This window comes from Schistocerca piceifrons, chromosome 4 (assembly GCF_021461385.2).
Source record: "Schistocerca piceifrons isolate TAMUIC-IGC-003096 chromosome 4, iqSchPice1.1, whole genome shotgun sequence".
Classification (NCBI taxonomy): Eukaryota; Metazoa; Arthropoda; class Insecta; order Orthoptera; family Acrididae; genus Schistocerca; species Schistocerca piceifrons.
The window spans coordinates 213,712,262-213,728,141 of NC_060141.1; the positions used below are offsets into that span (position 1 = coordinate 213,712,262).

General features: G+C 40.8%; 1 protein-coding gene across 1 annotated transcript in view; it reads left to right on the plus strand.

Annotated features, from left to right (window-relative positions):
* Positions 1-265: 265 nt before the first annotated feature.
* LOC124795517 overlaps positions 266-15,880 on the plus strand; it is a 325,898-nt gene continuing 310,283 nt past the window's right edge. The window contains exon 1 of the mRNA XM_047259581.1: positions 266-371. Within this exon, the coding sequence (XP_047115537.1) occupies positions 285-371 (87 nt within the window). The 5' untranslated portion in view covers positions 266-284. The remainder of the gene's footprint in view (positions 372-15,880) is intronic.

Sequence of the window (15,880 nt, forward strand, 5' to 3'; positions counted from 1 at the left end):
AATGCCCTGCATCCCAACGGAGCGACAGTCATTTGTCAAAATGAGCCCCCAGCGCTCCCACTGATGACCAGAATTGCTCGTTGGTGCGTCTGGGGGATGCGTGCTGGGCCAGATTGTTTCCGATACCGGCCAGTGGGGGCCAACCCGGGCCAATTGAGGCGTAATGCAGCAGCGCATGTGGCGGTGACGTTGATAAAGTGGTCCCTTCCTGGCTGGAGGGTCGCTGGGGCACGGGGGGCGCGGACGCGGACGTAGATGCGCCAGTCCTGTCTGACGACGCCGCGATGAACGCGGCCGAAACCATCACGCTCGAGTTTTTGCAGGACCTCCTGGGCGGCGGAGACCCTCCGGTCACCGTCACCAGCTTCCAGGTATGTCCCACATTACCACTAATTTCCTGGTATATCCCACCCTACCACTAACTTCCAGACATGTCTGACCCTGTCATCAGCGCCTCTCGCTGCTTCCAGCCACGTCTAGCGGAAGAAGTGTTTGACTGTGACGACTTACAGTAAATGACATTCACGTTCAGTCAATCTTGGTTTGGTGCTCCATGTTCTTCAGGCGTTGCTAATGTTCTCTAGTACTGCATAGGACACATGCACTGAATGCTTTTAAGTCTAATAGCTGCTAAAGCAGGACGCAAGATTTGTTTGCGTTGCAAATGCTGTCATATTCCTATAAGCGGAGGAAGTCATGGTGCCAAAGGGAGCCTAAAGATCATGTAACACACGTTTCATTGTACAGTTTGAACGTAATAATTGATCTCGTCGACATCATTCAAGAAGCAATGACGTGAGCTCATTCCCACTACAATAAGATGATATCCAGGGGCGGCGAACACAGTGCAGTGGTTTCAGTTAAACTCCACTTCCACTGCGGAAAGTGATAGCTAGCCAGAGATAAACGAAAATGTCTAAATACGGAGCTCTAAAATTTCAGTGTCATAAGCAGTGAGTAAGTTCTGAAGTCATCTATTTGCTGTGGCGTGTTGCACCATATTCCACTAGCTGAAGTGTTTCGCACAGGGAACAAGCTGTCGTACAAGTGTTAGTTATAGTTAGTTTCACATTCCATATATCATGATGTGGAACGATTCATTTTACATTCATGCGTAAATATGGCTTCATGGTGAACATTTAAAAACTGCAATTTTTTTAAATTTTTTTGCTCATGTACATATTAATTCCTATCCATTACCGCTACATACTGCATAAAAAGTATACTGTATAGGAAGAGTTGTCAAGTTTAACTTTGCTGTTTGGTGGATATTTAACATTTCTGGGCTGGTGAGCACACATTTTGGTGGAAGCATTGTTCACCCATTTTTGGGCTAAGATCAACCTTAACGTAGCACAACAAATTTCACTTTTTCGTCTGGTATTGTAATTATGTCCATCATTTTAGTTTTGAGCTGCAATGAGTTATTTATTATAAATTTGGATTTATGTTCTTCATTATTCGTTCTGAGCGAGAGAGAAGGTGAGCAGCGATTGTATAATTCACGTTCATAACTCACTGGAAGTAAACGATCCCTGAGATTCTTACTATATAAGACCCCATAAAACATTTACGAGATGAAACGCGTCCACAAGACGATTGCAGGTGCGAACTACATATTATTTTTACAGAACTTTTTGAGTAATGAAAATTTTCTTTCTTAAAATTGAGGTACCTCAGAACTTTATTCCATAGGATCTTGCTAAATGATAATATGCAAAATATGTTAAATCACTGATTTGTTCCACCCCAAATTCTGTAGTTATTCAATATAAAAATCTGCTTGAACTGATTTGGTTTACGAGTTGAAGAATATTTCTCTTCACAGTTTACATTTCCATCAATGTGCACAACATAAAATTTTGAAGTCTCCACCCCAATTATTATTTCCCCATCATATATTCCATTTTTCATTGCTGTACTAATTGCTCTAAGTTAGCGATGTATTTCATGCTTCAGAAAAGACAGTAAATATTATGTGGGAACAAATTTTTACTACCCTTTCGGAAACACCATAAAATCCAGATGAAATTTTATTTTCGGAGGGGAAAATGGTTTGGACAACTGTTTGATTGAATTGTATGAGAGTTCCTTTTGTGGCATACTTCTTTGATTTTTCTTTTGAAGTGCTCGTCTTGATTTACGAACTACATTTCAGAGCTGCTTAGACCTATTACCTGTAACTGATCATTTATAGCATTTCCATTTGAGTTAGTAGTTACGTTATACTGCTCTGTGGCTTGTTCTCCTATATTTCGTTTCCCTGCATTTACCATAGAGTTACGCCTGTTGTTGGAGTTACTTATTTCTTGTACGATGTGCATGTTTTTCGGTTTTTTAATAAAATTAGTACTATTTTTGAGTATCTTTTCTAGTGTGCAACTACTGCAGGATTTCACTTTTATTGGCAACAGATACATTTCCCTTTTGCTTCCACAAGATACGCATATCTCAGGAGCGATCCAAGGCTTTTTGCATGGTTGTTTATTGTTCTTCCTGATTGGTTTATGAGGAAGGCTTCTATCAATTAATAATATAAATTTGTCAAAGCATAGATTAAATTTTATGTCAGCATTTGGTTCGTTATAAAAGTTTGTTCCCAACCGTCTATTGTATACTGTCCTCAAAAACTTTGGTCTTGGAGTCACTAATTATTCTAACTGATTTCCAATTATGGGAATCTATTCTGTAGGTAATCGTCTTGTTTACCCTAACTCTATATCATGATCAAAGAGAGCATTTGTTCCTAGGTACACAGTTATTTTCATGTTTCGAGATTACCATGTTGGAAAGTTAATTACTGACATTAAACTGTAGGAGGCAAACAAGGTTCCTGGATTATTTTTCCTGTCAATATTACTTGGGAAATATTCACTGAAATCACCAAACACTACTAACTGATTGTTATTATCTGACAGGTAACATAGTAAGGAATCCATACGGCCCACGAACAGTTCTAAATTTTCGAGTGGGGCTCTATATACAGTTACAATTAAACGTGAGCTGCTTTTCAATGCTAAAACATAAGCCCACACTTGTATGCGGTGAGATCTAGGAAATTCCCTCATTTCAAATTTTCGAATTTGTGTACTGTCCTTATATATGTAGCTACTCTTCCTCCAAAACATCTTTCACTCGCGAGTCTAAAACGAGGAGAATGAACTGTTGCTGCCATTGTACCTCTAGGGGAAGATCTCTGTCATTTGAATTGTCTCAATATGAACAAAATTTAGACATCTGTGAGATGATCAGTCTACAAAATTGTAATTTTGTTACTGTTTAGTGCTACAAACCCCGGTTAATGTTTAAGAGCTTTTCTAATTATAATTCAGCAGTATGAAAACTATGCCATTGGCGACTTATAGATTTATGAGTTATCTGTTTCATTACTGCACAATACTTTTATAACTGATCTTTTTTCTTCGTTGGATGCTGGGACTGACAGATGACAATTAATCAGACAGATAGAGCATTTCATGAACTGTTGGGTATGAAATCAATGAGCAGGTAAATGTCCAAAAATCTTTCTTTTCTTTCGACCTTGAGCAAGGGATCAATTTCTGAAGTTTATATCCTTGTTGAATGCTATTCTTAGTGTCGTATTTTTTAGTAATGTCAACAATCTTTTAATTTACTTGGCCCTAATATTTTCATCATTGCATATGGATATGAGAAGTATGGGACTACCAGTTTTATATCATTTTAGCTTCATTTGTCTCAGTAAGGTTTCTCTTCTGCTGTTCCTATCACGCTAATTATTCCTGAATTCGGAAACAAATTCCCTACCAAGTTATTACTTCTTTTACGTATTTCTCTTCGTACCTGCTCATTCCAAAAATCCTCAATTTCCCTTTATCTCTCCCCGCAATGTTTGACATCCTACAGCAACATTACATTTCCTATGTTTCCATTTCTTACGGTTTCAGTTTTTTTTATAGTCCTGATAATAATTTTGTCGCCGTTTCACCTCAGATATAAAGTTTCAGCATCATCTACCTGTAACCTATGTCAATAACTGACGACAGGAGGACCTTTTCTTGAAGGAAGTTTCTGTCGTCTGATACAATATGTTTACTGAGTGTTCCTCCCTTCAGACATGAAAAATCTTGCTTTCTCAACATAAGAAAGCTTTCATTTCTTCTGCTATATCTTCCGAAATATTGACGTTTAGCAGTCCAGTATTCTCTCTTCCACACCTCTTCGTAACTTTGTTCTCAGCTTCGTTTATTGTTAATCCAAATTTTTTGGTATTGCTTTACACCGGTGTGTGTTCGCCTTGTAAACTTACTTCCGCTCTGATCAGTTTTTGCATGTCACTCATTGGTCCTTCTACAAACGAGCAGAAGAAAAATATTCTTAAAATCATTAATTGTCTTCCACCGTTACTCTCTTTTTTTTTATTATTATATTCTTAGGATACCGGACATCTCGTCCTATCATGCATTCTCGAAGGTCCCGTTAAGATTCAAAGTTTTCTAATTCTGACTTGAACTAATATCTCTTCAGTAAATTTATTCGATTTTTTTTAAAGTAAATGCATTTCCTTCGTTTCTTGTGTCTAGACTTCACAACACACATCTAAGCGAAAATATCGACAAGTGTTTAAACTGAAAAAGCTAACGCATTCTGCATTTCACACGTCCTGTTTTGCAATTCTGTAGACGAAGGTAATGCACCTTCTCAAATTTAAGTTACATTAAATTGTACGCTTTCGGCCAACTGAGCTGTATTTTTCTATGGCAGTGTGCAATACTTTGGGAACTCACAGTCACGAGTAAGTTGGAATTTGAGCAAAGAGAATCCTTCAGGCATAATGCCGAAGTCCAAACAAAAAGGATGGTGTGCTTCTGTGACTTTCATAAAACAACTGAAATCAATTGAAGAAAAGCAGTTCTTCAATTTATTTTCTATCACGGTACGTTCTGACCGATTTTTATATATATTTATATGGTCGGGGTAATTTGATCTCAGTTAAATTTATTGACAGCCGGTTGTTATTGACCCCCTACGCTGTAATTAAATGTAATGCCAAAATGAGATACACCACAATGAGCTCACAACAAGACTTGATATCTGTGGATGAATAGTTATTACTCTGCTAGCATTCGTCCGTATTGGTCGGGTGCTACCAAAAAGACAGCAGTATTTTAAGTACGACTATATCAACTAATGCAAAAAAATGAAATTGACCTCTTCGGTCTCAAATCAAAGCAACAATACTCAAAGATTCAAGAAAGTCTGTCTCACTGGAGTGGATCGAATTATTACACCCAAATTCTTAGCTGATGTCGGTGGTGATCGACCCTCAAGCAATCTTTCTAATCGCTGTTATGGATGAAATTTTAATCACCTCCATTTATTCGTCAATGGAAGAGACAGATGGCAGGGTAAGAGTCATTTATGATCACCAGGTTATCCTCCAACGTTATTACTGAAGTCTGAAAGTTGTTGACAGCCTCTCGTTGAGCGAAAAGATATGACGATGTTGACCGAGTCTGATAAGCTCGCTCGACACCATCGTGCTAATCGAGAGGTGAGGGCTATGTGCCGGGACTGTATTTCATCCTGTCCTTTTCATTTCACGCTCAAATACAGCAACACCAACAATACAACACTAAACTGCACCAGGCTTCGACACAGTTATCTACACGAAACGACACACACTCGAAGCTCGACACTTAATTTCAGGAAGGTAAAGACACACCGCCTTTACTAGTTCGCGGCTCTACACAGAATTTTGACTCTGATGATTAAACTAATCCTTATAGTACTTTTCAGCTGAACCTACAAATATAGAGGAGAATTATTTTCTATAGTTACAGGAATCAGAGAAAACTTAATTCAGAAGATTGTGGATATGAGTAACTAGGTGTAATCAATTATTCAGTTGAGAGTTATTTTTCCTTAGAAGTAAGAGACGTATTCCAAAAATAAGGACCGATGAGCAGTATGTAACGGAAGTGTAGGCCTGAATGAAGTTTCACGCATGCACCGCTGTATATCGACTCTTTAGGAAACAACTGCAGGGTTGGTCTGAGCAGATAGCAATCGCCGAGACAATAATAGATCCCACCACTTGTGAAGTGCGCGGCGTGGTTAAAATTTATTGGTAAAATGCTCTTCAGCTACTGAAATCCATCGTGAGTTATGTCTAGCGTATGGACCTGACCTAAAATAATTAGTGACAAACAAGTTTGAAAATGTCGTCGAGAACTTCGAAATGGCCACACAAATGTTCACGGTGAACAGCGGAGGGGCAGGACCAGTAATCGGACCGACGACATCGTTGGTCAAGTGCACCCAAAACTTCGGGGTGACCAGGGATTGACGATTAGCGGTTTGGATACTTAATTCCGAAATGTGGCTAGAATCTTAAGTTACAAAGTCGTCAATGAATAGCTTGGATATCCCAAAAAGTGTGCGAGGTGAGTTCCAAAAATGCTCGTTGATCAGCATGAAGAGCGAAGTGCACGACAGGTTTTGGAGCACTGTAGGTGAGAGGGAAATGATTTGTTTTCCCACTTTGTACAGGGCGACGAGACGAGGATACCGTACACTAACGCAGGATCCAAACCATAGACATTGCAGTCACCGTACTGGGATCGAAAAGGATGGCTACTTTTTTTGTAGATGACAAGGACGTCCTTTTCATTCATATAATGGACTGTGGGTCAACAGTTATAGTTGACGTACATTGTGAAACGATAAACAGACTGGGACGTACTATCCAAAATCGACGCCACGACAAATCACGTCCTTACCCCTGTGCCAAAATCAAGGAGCAGTTTCAGGATTTTCGTGGCAACTTCACGACCTTGCAGTAAGCACTTGGAAAAGTGGCTGGGCGGGCAACTATTTCAAAATGACAATGAATTCAAAACTGGCACTACCAACTGTTTCAATTCCCAGTCGACAGACTTCCACGCAGAAGTGTTAAAGAAGCAGCTGTAGCATAACTGAGACTGTATAGATGTGAATGGCAATTATGTGGAAAAGCAAAGTATACATGTAGTAAAACACTGATGTCAATAAAATCTTTTTCTCATCGTCTTGTAGTTTTATGATCAAACGGAAGTTAGTTTTGGAATACGTCTCGTACATCGCATTACCTTGACCTAAAGCCAAGGGCACTGGATTATTTTGCTTATCTTCACTCCCTTTTGTTTTATGGAATTATATTCTGGGACAGTGTATCAAAGAAGAAGTGCACAGTAAGAATATTGTACAAGGCAGATAACCATACATCTTACAGAAGCCCTTTTAGGGAACTTCTTACTCGCAGGTTTTTTTCCCCTGACAAGAAAAATCTTTTCCAGCTGAACTATGACTTGCGTAATTACAATAAAAGACACAAAAAATTTAAATTTAGTTGTTGACTGAAGCAACCAGCCACAAATAATTTTTAAATCTTTCATATTAGTGCCGCAACCGTTTCCAGGCTACCATGCCCGTCTTCAGATGGCTAATATTTTCCGTTACACTGATTTTTTTGACAGACGGCATGTCGTCTGCTCCACAATGTACAGAATATTTGAGAAATTAATGCCACTTTGTAAGTTGTTTCATTAATAAAGAGTACGCCAAAGTACTTGATTTTTTTTTCTATATAATGCAAAATATTTGTGTTCAAGTAGACGGCGATTTGTTTTATTGTGGTCCATGTGGTTTTTTAGCTCGATGTATATGTTGTTGAACTGCTCATACAACACACATTGTAAATAAATTAGTGGCACACTTCATAATTATCTTAAAATGAGTGTTGAGCATCACACATATACTACACACTTGATTCTCATTAAGCAATGATCCAAGATATCTTTCATTGCATATTGACCCAGGATGTGAACAGAGCAAAGATGTGTGGGGTGTGCAAAATGTAAAATTCTAATAATAGAAAAATGTTTGCACTCTAAGAATAAAGTTATTACTAAAAAACAGCAGAAAAAATTGCTTTTGTTTTTAGCAGGCGGTTTTTTCTACTGTCAGTGAAAATTATTGACGAAATATTTTAAAGTCAGCTGTAGACATACATGTACACACATTTATAGATTCAGATATTTCATTATCATTATAGTTTATAAGTTAGCAACAAGAAACACAAAATTAAAAAGTTGCACGGTGGGATGAGAGCAACACATCTGTTCATCATGGTAGTTTATATTTATACAACTGTATACCCGTATATTAAACTTTAAGATTTAGCTTTTGCCTCCTTGTCTGGGATGGAGTGGCGTTATGTACACTGGTGGGATAATGTTCAATAAGTTCCTTCTAACATCAGATCAGAATTTCGAAATTCCAACCAGATCCAAAGGAAATAAAAAACATACTTCAGTGGCTACTCTTTCAACAAATTATCTGAATATCTAGATTCGTGTATTAAAAGTCTGTTCGCTACAAGGTAGATAGCAGTGTAAGTTGTAAGGCTGCATGCTCTTTAAACGGTAAATATAGGTAAATACTTCCTTTTGAAGAATATCAATGTAATAAATTAATGTTAAGCTAGCAATATGAGATGAACAACATCAGGTATCTAGCATAACTGAGGAGATAGTAGCTTTTTAATTTTATTTCTTTCTTTCAAAGTAACAAATTTCTATCTCATTTACTTAAATAAATTGACTGGTTTGTGCGTGAATTTCCTTAAGCAGAATACTGATCACTTATTATTCATATAGTTGGAAGATTAAGTTATTATGATTTGCTCGTGTTTTGTAACTATAAGCAAGGAAGGACCAAAATATGCAACACTGGAAACAAAACATATTATCATGTTTAATACGGTGTAGGAAACCCCTTGGCATTCGAAAGAGCTTCTGATCGTCTCGGAATGGCTAAATGTGTGTCGTGCACGGTTTTAAAGGGAATATTACACCATTCGTCCTGGAGAATAATGGAAAGTTAACCTAAAGGCCGGCCGGTGTGGCCGAGCGGTTGTAGGCCCTTCAGTCTGGAACCGCGTGACCGCTACGGTCGCAGGTTCTAATCCTGCCTCGGGCATGGATATGTGTGATGTCCTTAGGTTAGTTATGTTTAAGTAGTTCTAAGTTCTAGGGGACTGATGACTTCAGAAGTTGCGTCCTATAGTGCTCCGAACCATCTGAACCATCACCTAAAGATGACGGAGATGGGTAGCGATCACGTACCCTTCTTTGACGACTGTGGTGGCCAGAGTAGTTGCGACAATTCATTCTCGTGCTCACAAAAACAATCTTTGACGATTCGAGCTGTATGATCAGGGGCTCTGTCGTGTTGGAACACAGCATTGTCTTTGGCGATCGAACATCGTACCATGGGAGGGACCTGGTCAGCCAAAGTGATCACATAAACCGTGGCAGTACACGACCTTGAGGAGCAGCCATGGGGCCCATGGAATACCCGACATGACTGCCCAAATCATCACTGAATCCCTGCGATGTTTCACTCTTGGGACGTTAACTCGACAGAGGTTGGAAACAGTGTGAGACAAGACTTATCGAAACATCTGTCATTTTCCTGTTGCTCCATGGTCCAAGTCTTACAGCCTCGGTACTACATTTTCCTGTTACGGGCGTTTGCAACACTGACGAGTGGTTTTGGAATTCCAGCTCGCCCTCCAGTTCACTGCTTAAGGATCTCCCATCGTGTTGCTTTGGTGCTGACAGTGCTCGCGAGTGCGTCATTGAGTTTTACAGTGACTTTTGCGGCTGTCGTCCCCTTATTTTTCGTCACAGTCCTCTTCAATGTCCGTCTGTAACGACATGCAACACACACTTCCGTCCACTCGGTGACACAGCGGATGATGCTTTACTGCTCTCCCTGTACACGGTTTAAATATTACAAGGAATTCCTTGAGTGCGAGGCAGCAAGTACAAGATTTACCAAAATTCATTTTAAAGTGTTGTGTTAATAATTATGACAGTAAAAGTATTAGCTGCTAATATCTCAAGACGTGCATCAGGAGGGCGACAGAAAATACACTACTGGCCATTAAAATTGCCACACCACGAAGATGAAGTGCTACAGACGCGAAATTTAACCGACAGGAAGAAGGTGCTGTGATAAGCAAATGATTAGCTTTTCAGAGCATTCACACAAGGTTGGCGCCGGTGGCGACACCTACAACGTGCTGACGTGAGGAAAGTTTCCAACCGATTTCTCATACACAAACAGCAGTTGACCGGCGTTGTCCGGTGAAACATTGTTGTGATGCCTCGTGTAAGGAGGAGAAATGCGTATCATCACGTTTCCGACTTTGAAAAAGTCGGATTGTAGCCTATTGCGATTGCGGTTTATCGTATCGCGACATTGCTGTTCGCGTTGGTCGAGATCCAATGACTGTTAGCAGAATATAGATCAAATGGCTCTGAGCACTATGGGACTTAACATCTGTGATCATCAGTCTCCTAGAACTTAGAACTACGTAAACCTAATTAACCTAAGGACATCACACACATCCATGCCCGTGGCAGGATTCGAACCTGCGACCGTAGCGGTCGCGCGGTTCCGGACTGAAGCGCCTAGAACCGCTCGGTCACAAAGGCCGACGCAGAATATGGAATCGGTGGGTTCAGGAGGGTAATACGGAACGCTGTGCTGGATCCCAACGGCCTCGTATCACTAGTAGTCGAGATGACAGGCATCTTATCCGCATGGCTGTAATGGATCGTGCAGCCACGTCTCGATCTCTGAGTCAACAAATGGGGACGTTTGCAAGACAACAACCATCTGGACGAGCAGTTCAACGACGTTTGCAGCAGCATGGACTATCAGCTCAAATACCATGGTTGCGGTTACCCTTGACGCTGCATCACAGACAGGAGCGCCTGCGATTGTGTACTCAATGACGAACCTGGGTGCACGAATGGCAAAACTTCTTTTTTTCGGATGAATCCAGGTTCTGTTTATAGCATCATGATGGTCGCATCCGTGTTTGGCGACATCGCGGTGAACGCACATTGGAAGCGTGTATTCGCCATCACGGCACCGGCGTATCACCCGGCGTGATGGTATGGGGTTACACGTCTCGGTCACCTCTTGTTCGCATTGACGGCACTTTGAACAGTGGACGTTACATTTCAGATGTGTTACGACCCGTGGCTCTACCTTTCATTCGATCCCTGCGAAACCCTACCTTTCAGCAGGATAATGCACGACCGCATGTTGCAGGTCCTGTACGGCCCTTTCTGGATACAGAAAGTGTTCGACTGCTGCCCTGGCCAGCACATTCTCCAGATCTCTCACCAATTGAAAACGTCTGGTCAATGGTGGCCGAGCAACTGGCTCGTCACAATACGCCAGTCACTACTCTTGATGAACTGTGGTATCGTGTTGAAGCTGCATGGGCAGCTGTACCTGTAGACGCCATCCAAGCTCTATTTGACTCAATGTCCAGGCGTATCAAAGTCGCTGTTACGACAAGAGGTGGTTTCTCAGGATCTATGCACCCAAATTGCATGAAAATGTAATCATATGTCAGTTCTAGTGTAATATATTTGTTCAATGAATACCCGTTTATCATCTGCATTTCTTCTTGGTGTAGCAATTTTAATGGCCAGTAGTGTAAGTGTCCCGGGAGGTACAGAGATCTGCTTTCTATGATGTACGTATTACACTTCACAAAATGGACATCGTCAACATTGAAGAAATGTTAGAAACAAACCATTAAATTTCACCATGAACACCGAATAAAAAATGGCCGCCGCAATGATCACAAAGGTCCTCACCATCAAGGTCGAAGCCGAACTCCCTGGGAGATTCAAACGGTGCAGAGCTTTCAACTAGGTATCTACTCTTAAAGAATCCACTGGTGTAACGGGATGATGAGAGCTGATGGAATCTGATGACGTAAAACCGAATGCTGAACAATCTGTCGTGCAGCTTATCGTGAAACTAGCTATTCTTTCAGGCGCAGCCGCAGATAGTGGTATAATATGTTTTATAGGCACGAAAAAGAACAAACACCAAGGGGCTTATTTGCCCAGTCATTCCAGGTGATATGAACTGCGATGTCATACAGTTTTCAGTAGGGGTAGTTTGCTCTAATCCAGTATGATTTTTATACGCAGACACGGGATCAAGCAAGAGCAAGTTATTTCGATCAGAAATTGGCCAAAAGCAGTGCTCGCACTATAGTTGGTAGTCCCTTTACTCCCACTTGCCGTTCCTGTTTTGCAGTGAGGTAAATATTCCCTACTGTCATTTCAAGACCACCCACACGAGAATAATCGCAGGGGGTCAGAGTACTTCCGACATCTCGCAGTACAATAAATAACTTTCCAGCCAATTCAACTTCCAGATTAACAGTCGGTATAGCTTCGTAAGGCTGCGTTAAGGAACTGATGTTAGTTGATCTTCTTACAACTCTCTTGATACCTTTCATTTCCAAGAGTCCTTTGATGAGCATTTCGTCTTCAAATCCCGACTGGTCGGAGTTGAAAACAAATTCCTTGCTGAGCGATGGGACAAGTTTGTTTATCTCATCTACAAATTTTCGGACCGATTCTGCAGTTTGCTGCGCATCGTCAAGGTGATACTTTATTTGAAATTTCATTATCTTATGTCTACCAATTATGTACCTCAGTTTGAAGTTATGCAACCATCTACTGCTCTCCTTGATATCACGGTAATGTATGTCACGCGCAATTTGATGTGCGTAACGTAATACGTCAATATCATGCACATCCGTAAATTGCATCAAGCATACTCGAAACGGGCAGATTCCAGTTTTTGTGACAAGTGCGCCTTGTCCTCCCTTAACCCATTACTGGCCAAAACTCTATCGGATCATTTTTTGCAAACTTTTATATATAAATACGTTACACTGAGTGATTAACTGAATTAAAAGTTGTTTTGAAAATTTTCAATTTATTAGAACAAAAACTACAGACCGTCCCATTTTTGGGACATTGGCCAAATGCGCTATCCAAATTCGCAACCTTATTCTCCATGCATAATATTGTTAGAAACAACACAAACAATAAATAAAGAATGTTTTAATACTATTGAATGTCTATTCAGTATGAAATGAAGCAAAACACTTGTTGTGTACACCAACATTGCACCTATCACAAATTTTTGTTGTATTTTTCTTGCAGTAAGCACATCTCTTCTGCGTTTTGCTTGGCACAATGAAATGCTTTCCCGGATCTAGCCGAACATCTGTGCTCACCCGTCCTCCCATCAATTTGCTTCCTTGTGGTCCTCTGCGTTTTGGTACTGATCCTGTTTTCTTTGATAGGTAAAACATCACTATTCTCCGTCGGACATCCAAAAGTGAGAGCTTCTCATTTGGTATGCACGCCATGTGTTTACTACACAGATATCTATCATCTGTGTGAATAATGGCCACCATCATTTCTTTGACCTTATCCTCGTCCTATAAAGTGATATTTGCTGGTCCAGTAGATCTACGCCAGCGATATGGGCATTGTATTCTTCAATGAGATGTGGCATTGTAACAGATATTTCCTTTTTCTTTGGCCGTGAGTATCTTTTAGTAGAACTCAGAGGAGTAATAGTACTGTAATTTGTCGCTTCACATACTGGTTTGTTGTCACTCCATTTCACAACCAGAAATTCGTTCTCTTTGTCAAACATGTAGTCATAGAATCCTCGTTCCTTCCCTTTTGCCATTCTTTTCGAGTCAATCAAAGGACATGCATTAGTTCGGATCTCTCTTATTGTTCGTGTAGCTTTCATTTTATTCTTTCCGAGTGTGATCAGTGTGTCAACACTGGTGAAAAAGTTGTCAGAGAAAAGCTTATAATTTGGATACTCTGATTCTGGAATCATGCTGGTTAGTTCATTTATTACCCTTGCACCTAAAGGCTCCTGTTTGTTGTCAGTCTTGCCACAGTATGGCAAAAAATTATGAAGAAAGCCATTGGAACTTGGAAGACACCAAATTTTATTTCCAAATTTGATAGGCTTTCCCCTCAGAAACATTTCAGCTCAATGTTTGTCATAATAACGTACCATCATTTCATCAATTGAGAGTTCTGAATGAAATACGCCAAATTTACTGAATTCCTTTTTCAGCATTTCAAAGTACAACCTCAGTTTGTACATCTTGTCGTTTCTGTCTATTTTGGAGTTGTCATTGAGAGAATGAATCTCTTTATTTCGCGAAACCTATTTCTTGACATGGCGTTGAAGACTAAAGGAACACCGACATCAGGAGCCTGTTCCCAGTACATATTCTCATGGGGAAGCTTATGATAACCACTCAGAAGTAGTATGCCAATAAATGATTTTAGTTCTTCTTTGGTTAGCAGAAAATTTATTTTGTTATGTTGGCAAGCATAGATTTCGCTTTGTTCAATAATAGTATCCATTAGTTTCTCAGAAAAAAAAATCCTCAAACACGTGGGGCACTGGTTTATTTCCTAGACGTTCCGCAACATAATGTTCGTTGCTCTTCCCTGGTTCACTAGTGTTAGTGTACGTTGGTTGCCATTTATACCACTTACATTTATATTTTTTTGTAGATAACGTACCACTTTCTGCTCCATCTCCTAACGCTTTCCTTCTTTTGGCTTCTGGAGGTACAACTTAGCATTAGCTTCATCTCAGCTGGTTATGAGCTCTAAAGTAGTGGCTGCATCTTGTACAAGAGACTCATTGTTCAGTACATTTTCGACAATGCCTTCTTCATGTGTTATTACATCTGCATTGGGTGGAACAATCGCCAATTCTACTTCATCATCATCATCGTCAGTCTCTTGATGGTTCTCTAGTTCTGCTAGATTTTCTTCAAGTGTAAGTCCGGCGCGGCATGTTTTTATCTTGTTGGAATCGTAAAATTCGAATAGAATATGAGAAAAAGCAGATATAAAGAACGTTGTCGGCCATTTGCACTTGAAAATGTCGCGGTACAGTGTGCCAGAGCGTATAGCGCTTATGAAGGCCTACTATGCGAGCAGTAACACCCAACTGTGGCTCAAAGGAAGTTTCCAAGCAAGTTCAAGCTGAAGACAGCCGGCCCAAGTGTGCTAACAATCAAGAATTTGATTCTCAAGTTTGAGAGAACTTCATGACAGTGTTGGCCCTAAGCGTTATGGGACTTAACATCTGAGGTCATCAGTCCCCTAGACTTAGAACTACTTAAACCTAACTAACCTAAGGGCATCACACACATCTATGCCCGAGGCAGGACTCGAACCTGTGACCGTAGCAGCAGCGCGGTTCGGGACTGAAGCGCCTACAACCGCTCAGCCACAACGGCCGGCGACAGTGTTGGCATGTCGGTCGTCCAAAAGGGTGAAAAAATCTGAAAACATAGAGAGGACAGGCGCTGTGTTTCAAACCAGCCGCGGGAAACCGATCAGACGAGCTGCACAACAGGTGGGCAACAACCGGGAGACACTGGAACAAATTTTTGTTGAAGACCTGGATCTCTTTCCAAACAAAATTAAAACGCATCAGCAATTAAGTCCCAGGGCCATGGAACAGTGGTTGTGTTTCGCCAATACTGTTGTCCACAGAACGGTTTGGTTTAGCGACGAAGCCCACTTTCATTTAGTTGAATTCGTCAGTAAGCAAAATTGGCGCATATGGCGGCCTGAGGAACCACATTTCGCGATTGAGAAGTGTCTTCACCCTCAACGGGTGATTTTGTGGTGTGAAATATCCAGTCACTGAATAATCGGAACGATATTACTTGATGGCATGGTGACTACCGTACGGTACGTGAAGGTTTTGGAAGATGATTTCATCCTCATTATCCAAAGTGTCCTTCATTTCGACCAGATGTGGTTCACGCAAGACGGAGCTCGACCCCATCGAAGCAGGAGAGTATTTAATGTCCTGCAGCCGCACTTTGGGGACCGCATTCTGTATCTGGGGTACCCAGAGGGTACTGGCACGGGCCTCGATTGACCGTCATATTCTCCGGAATTGA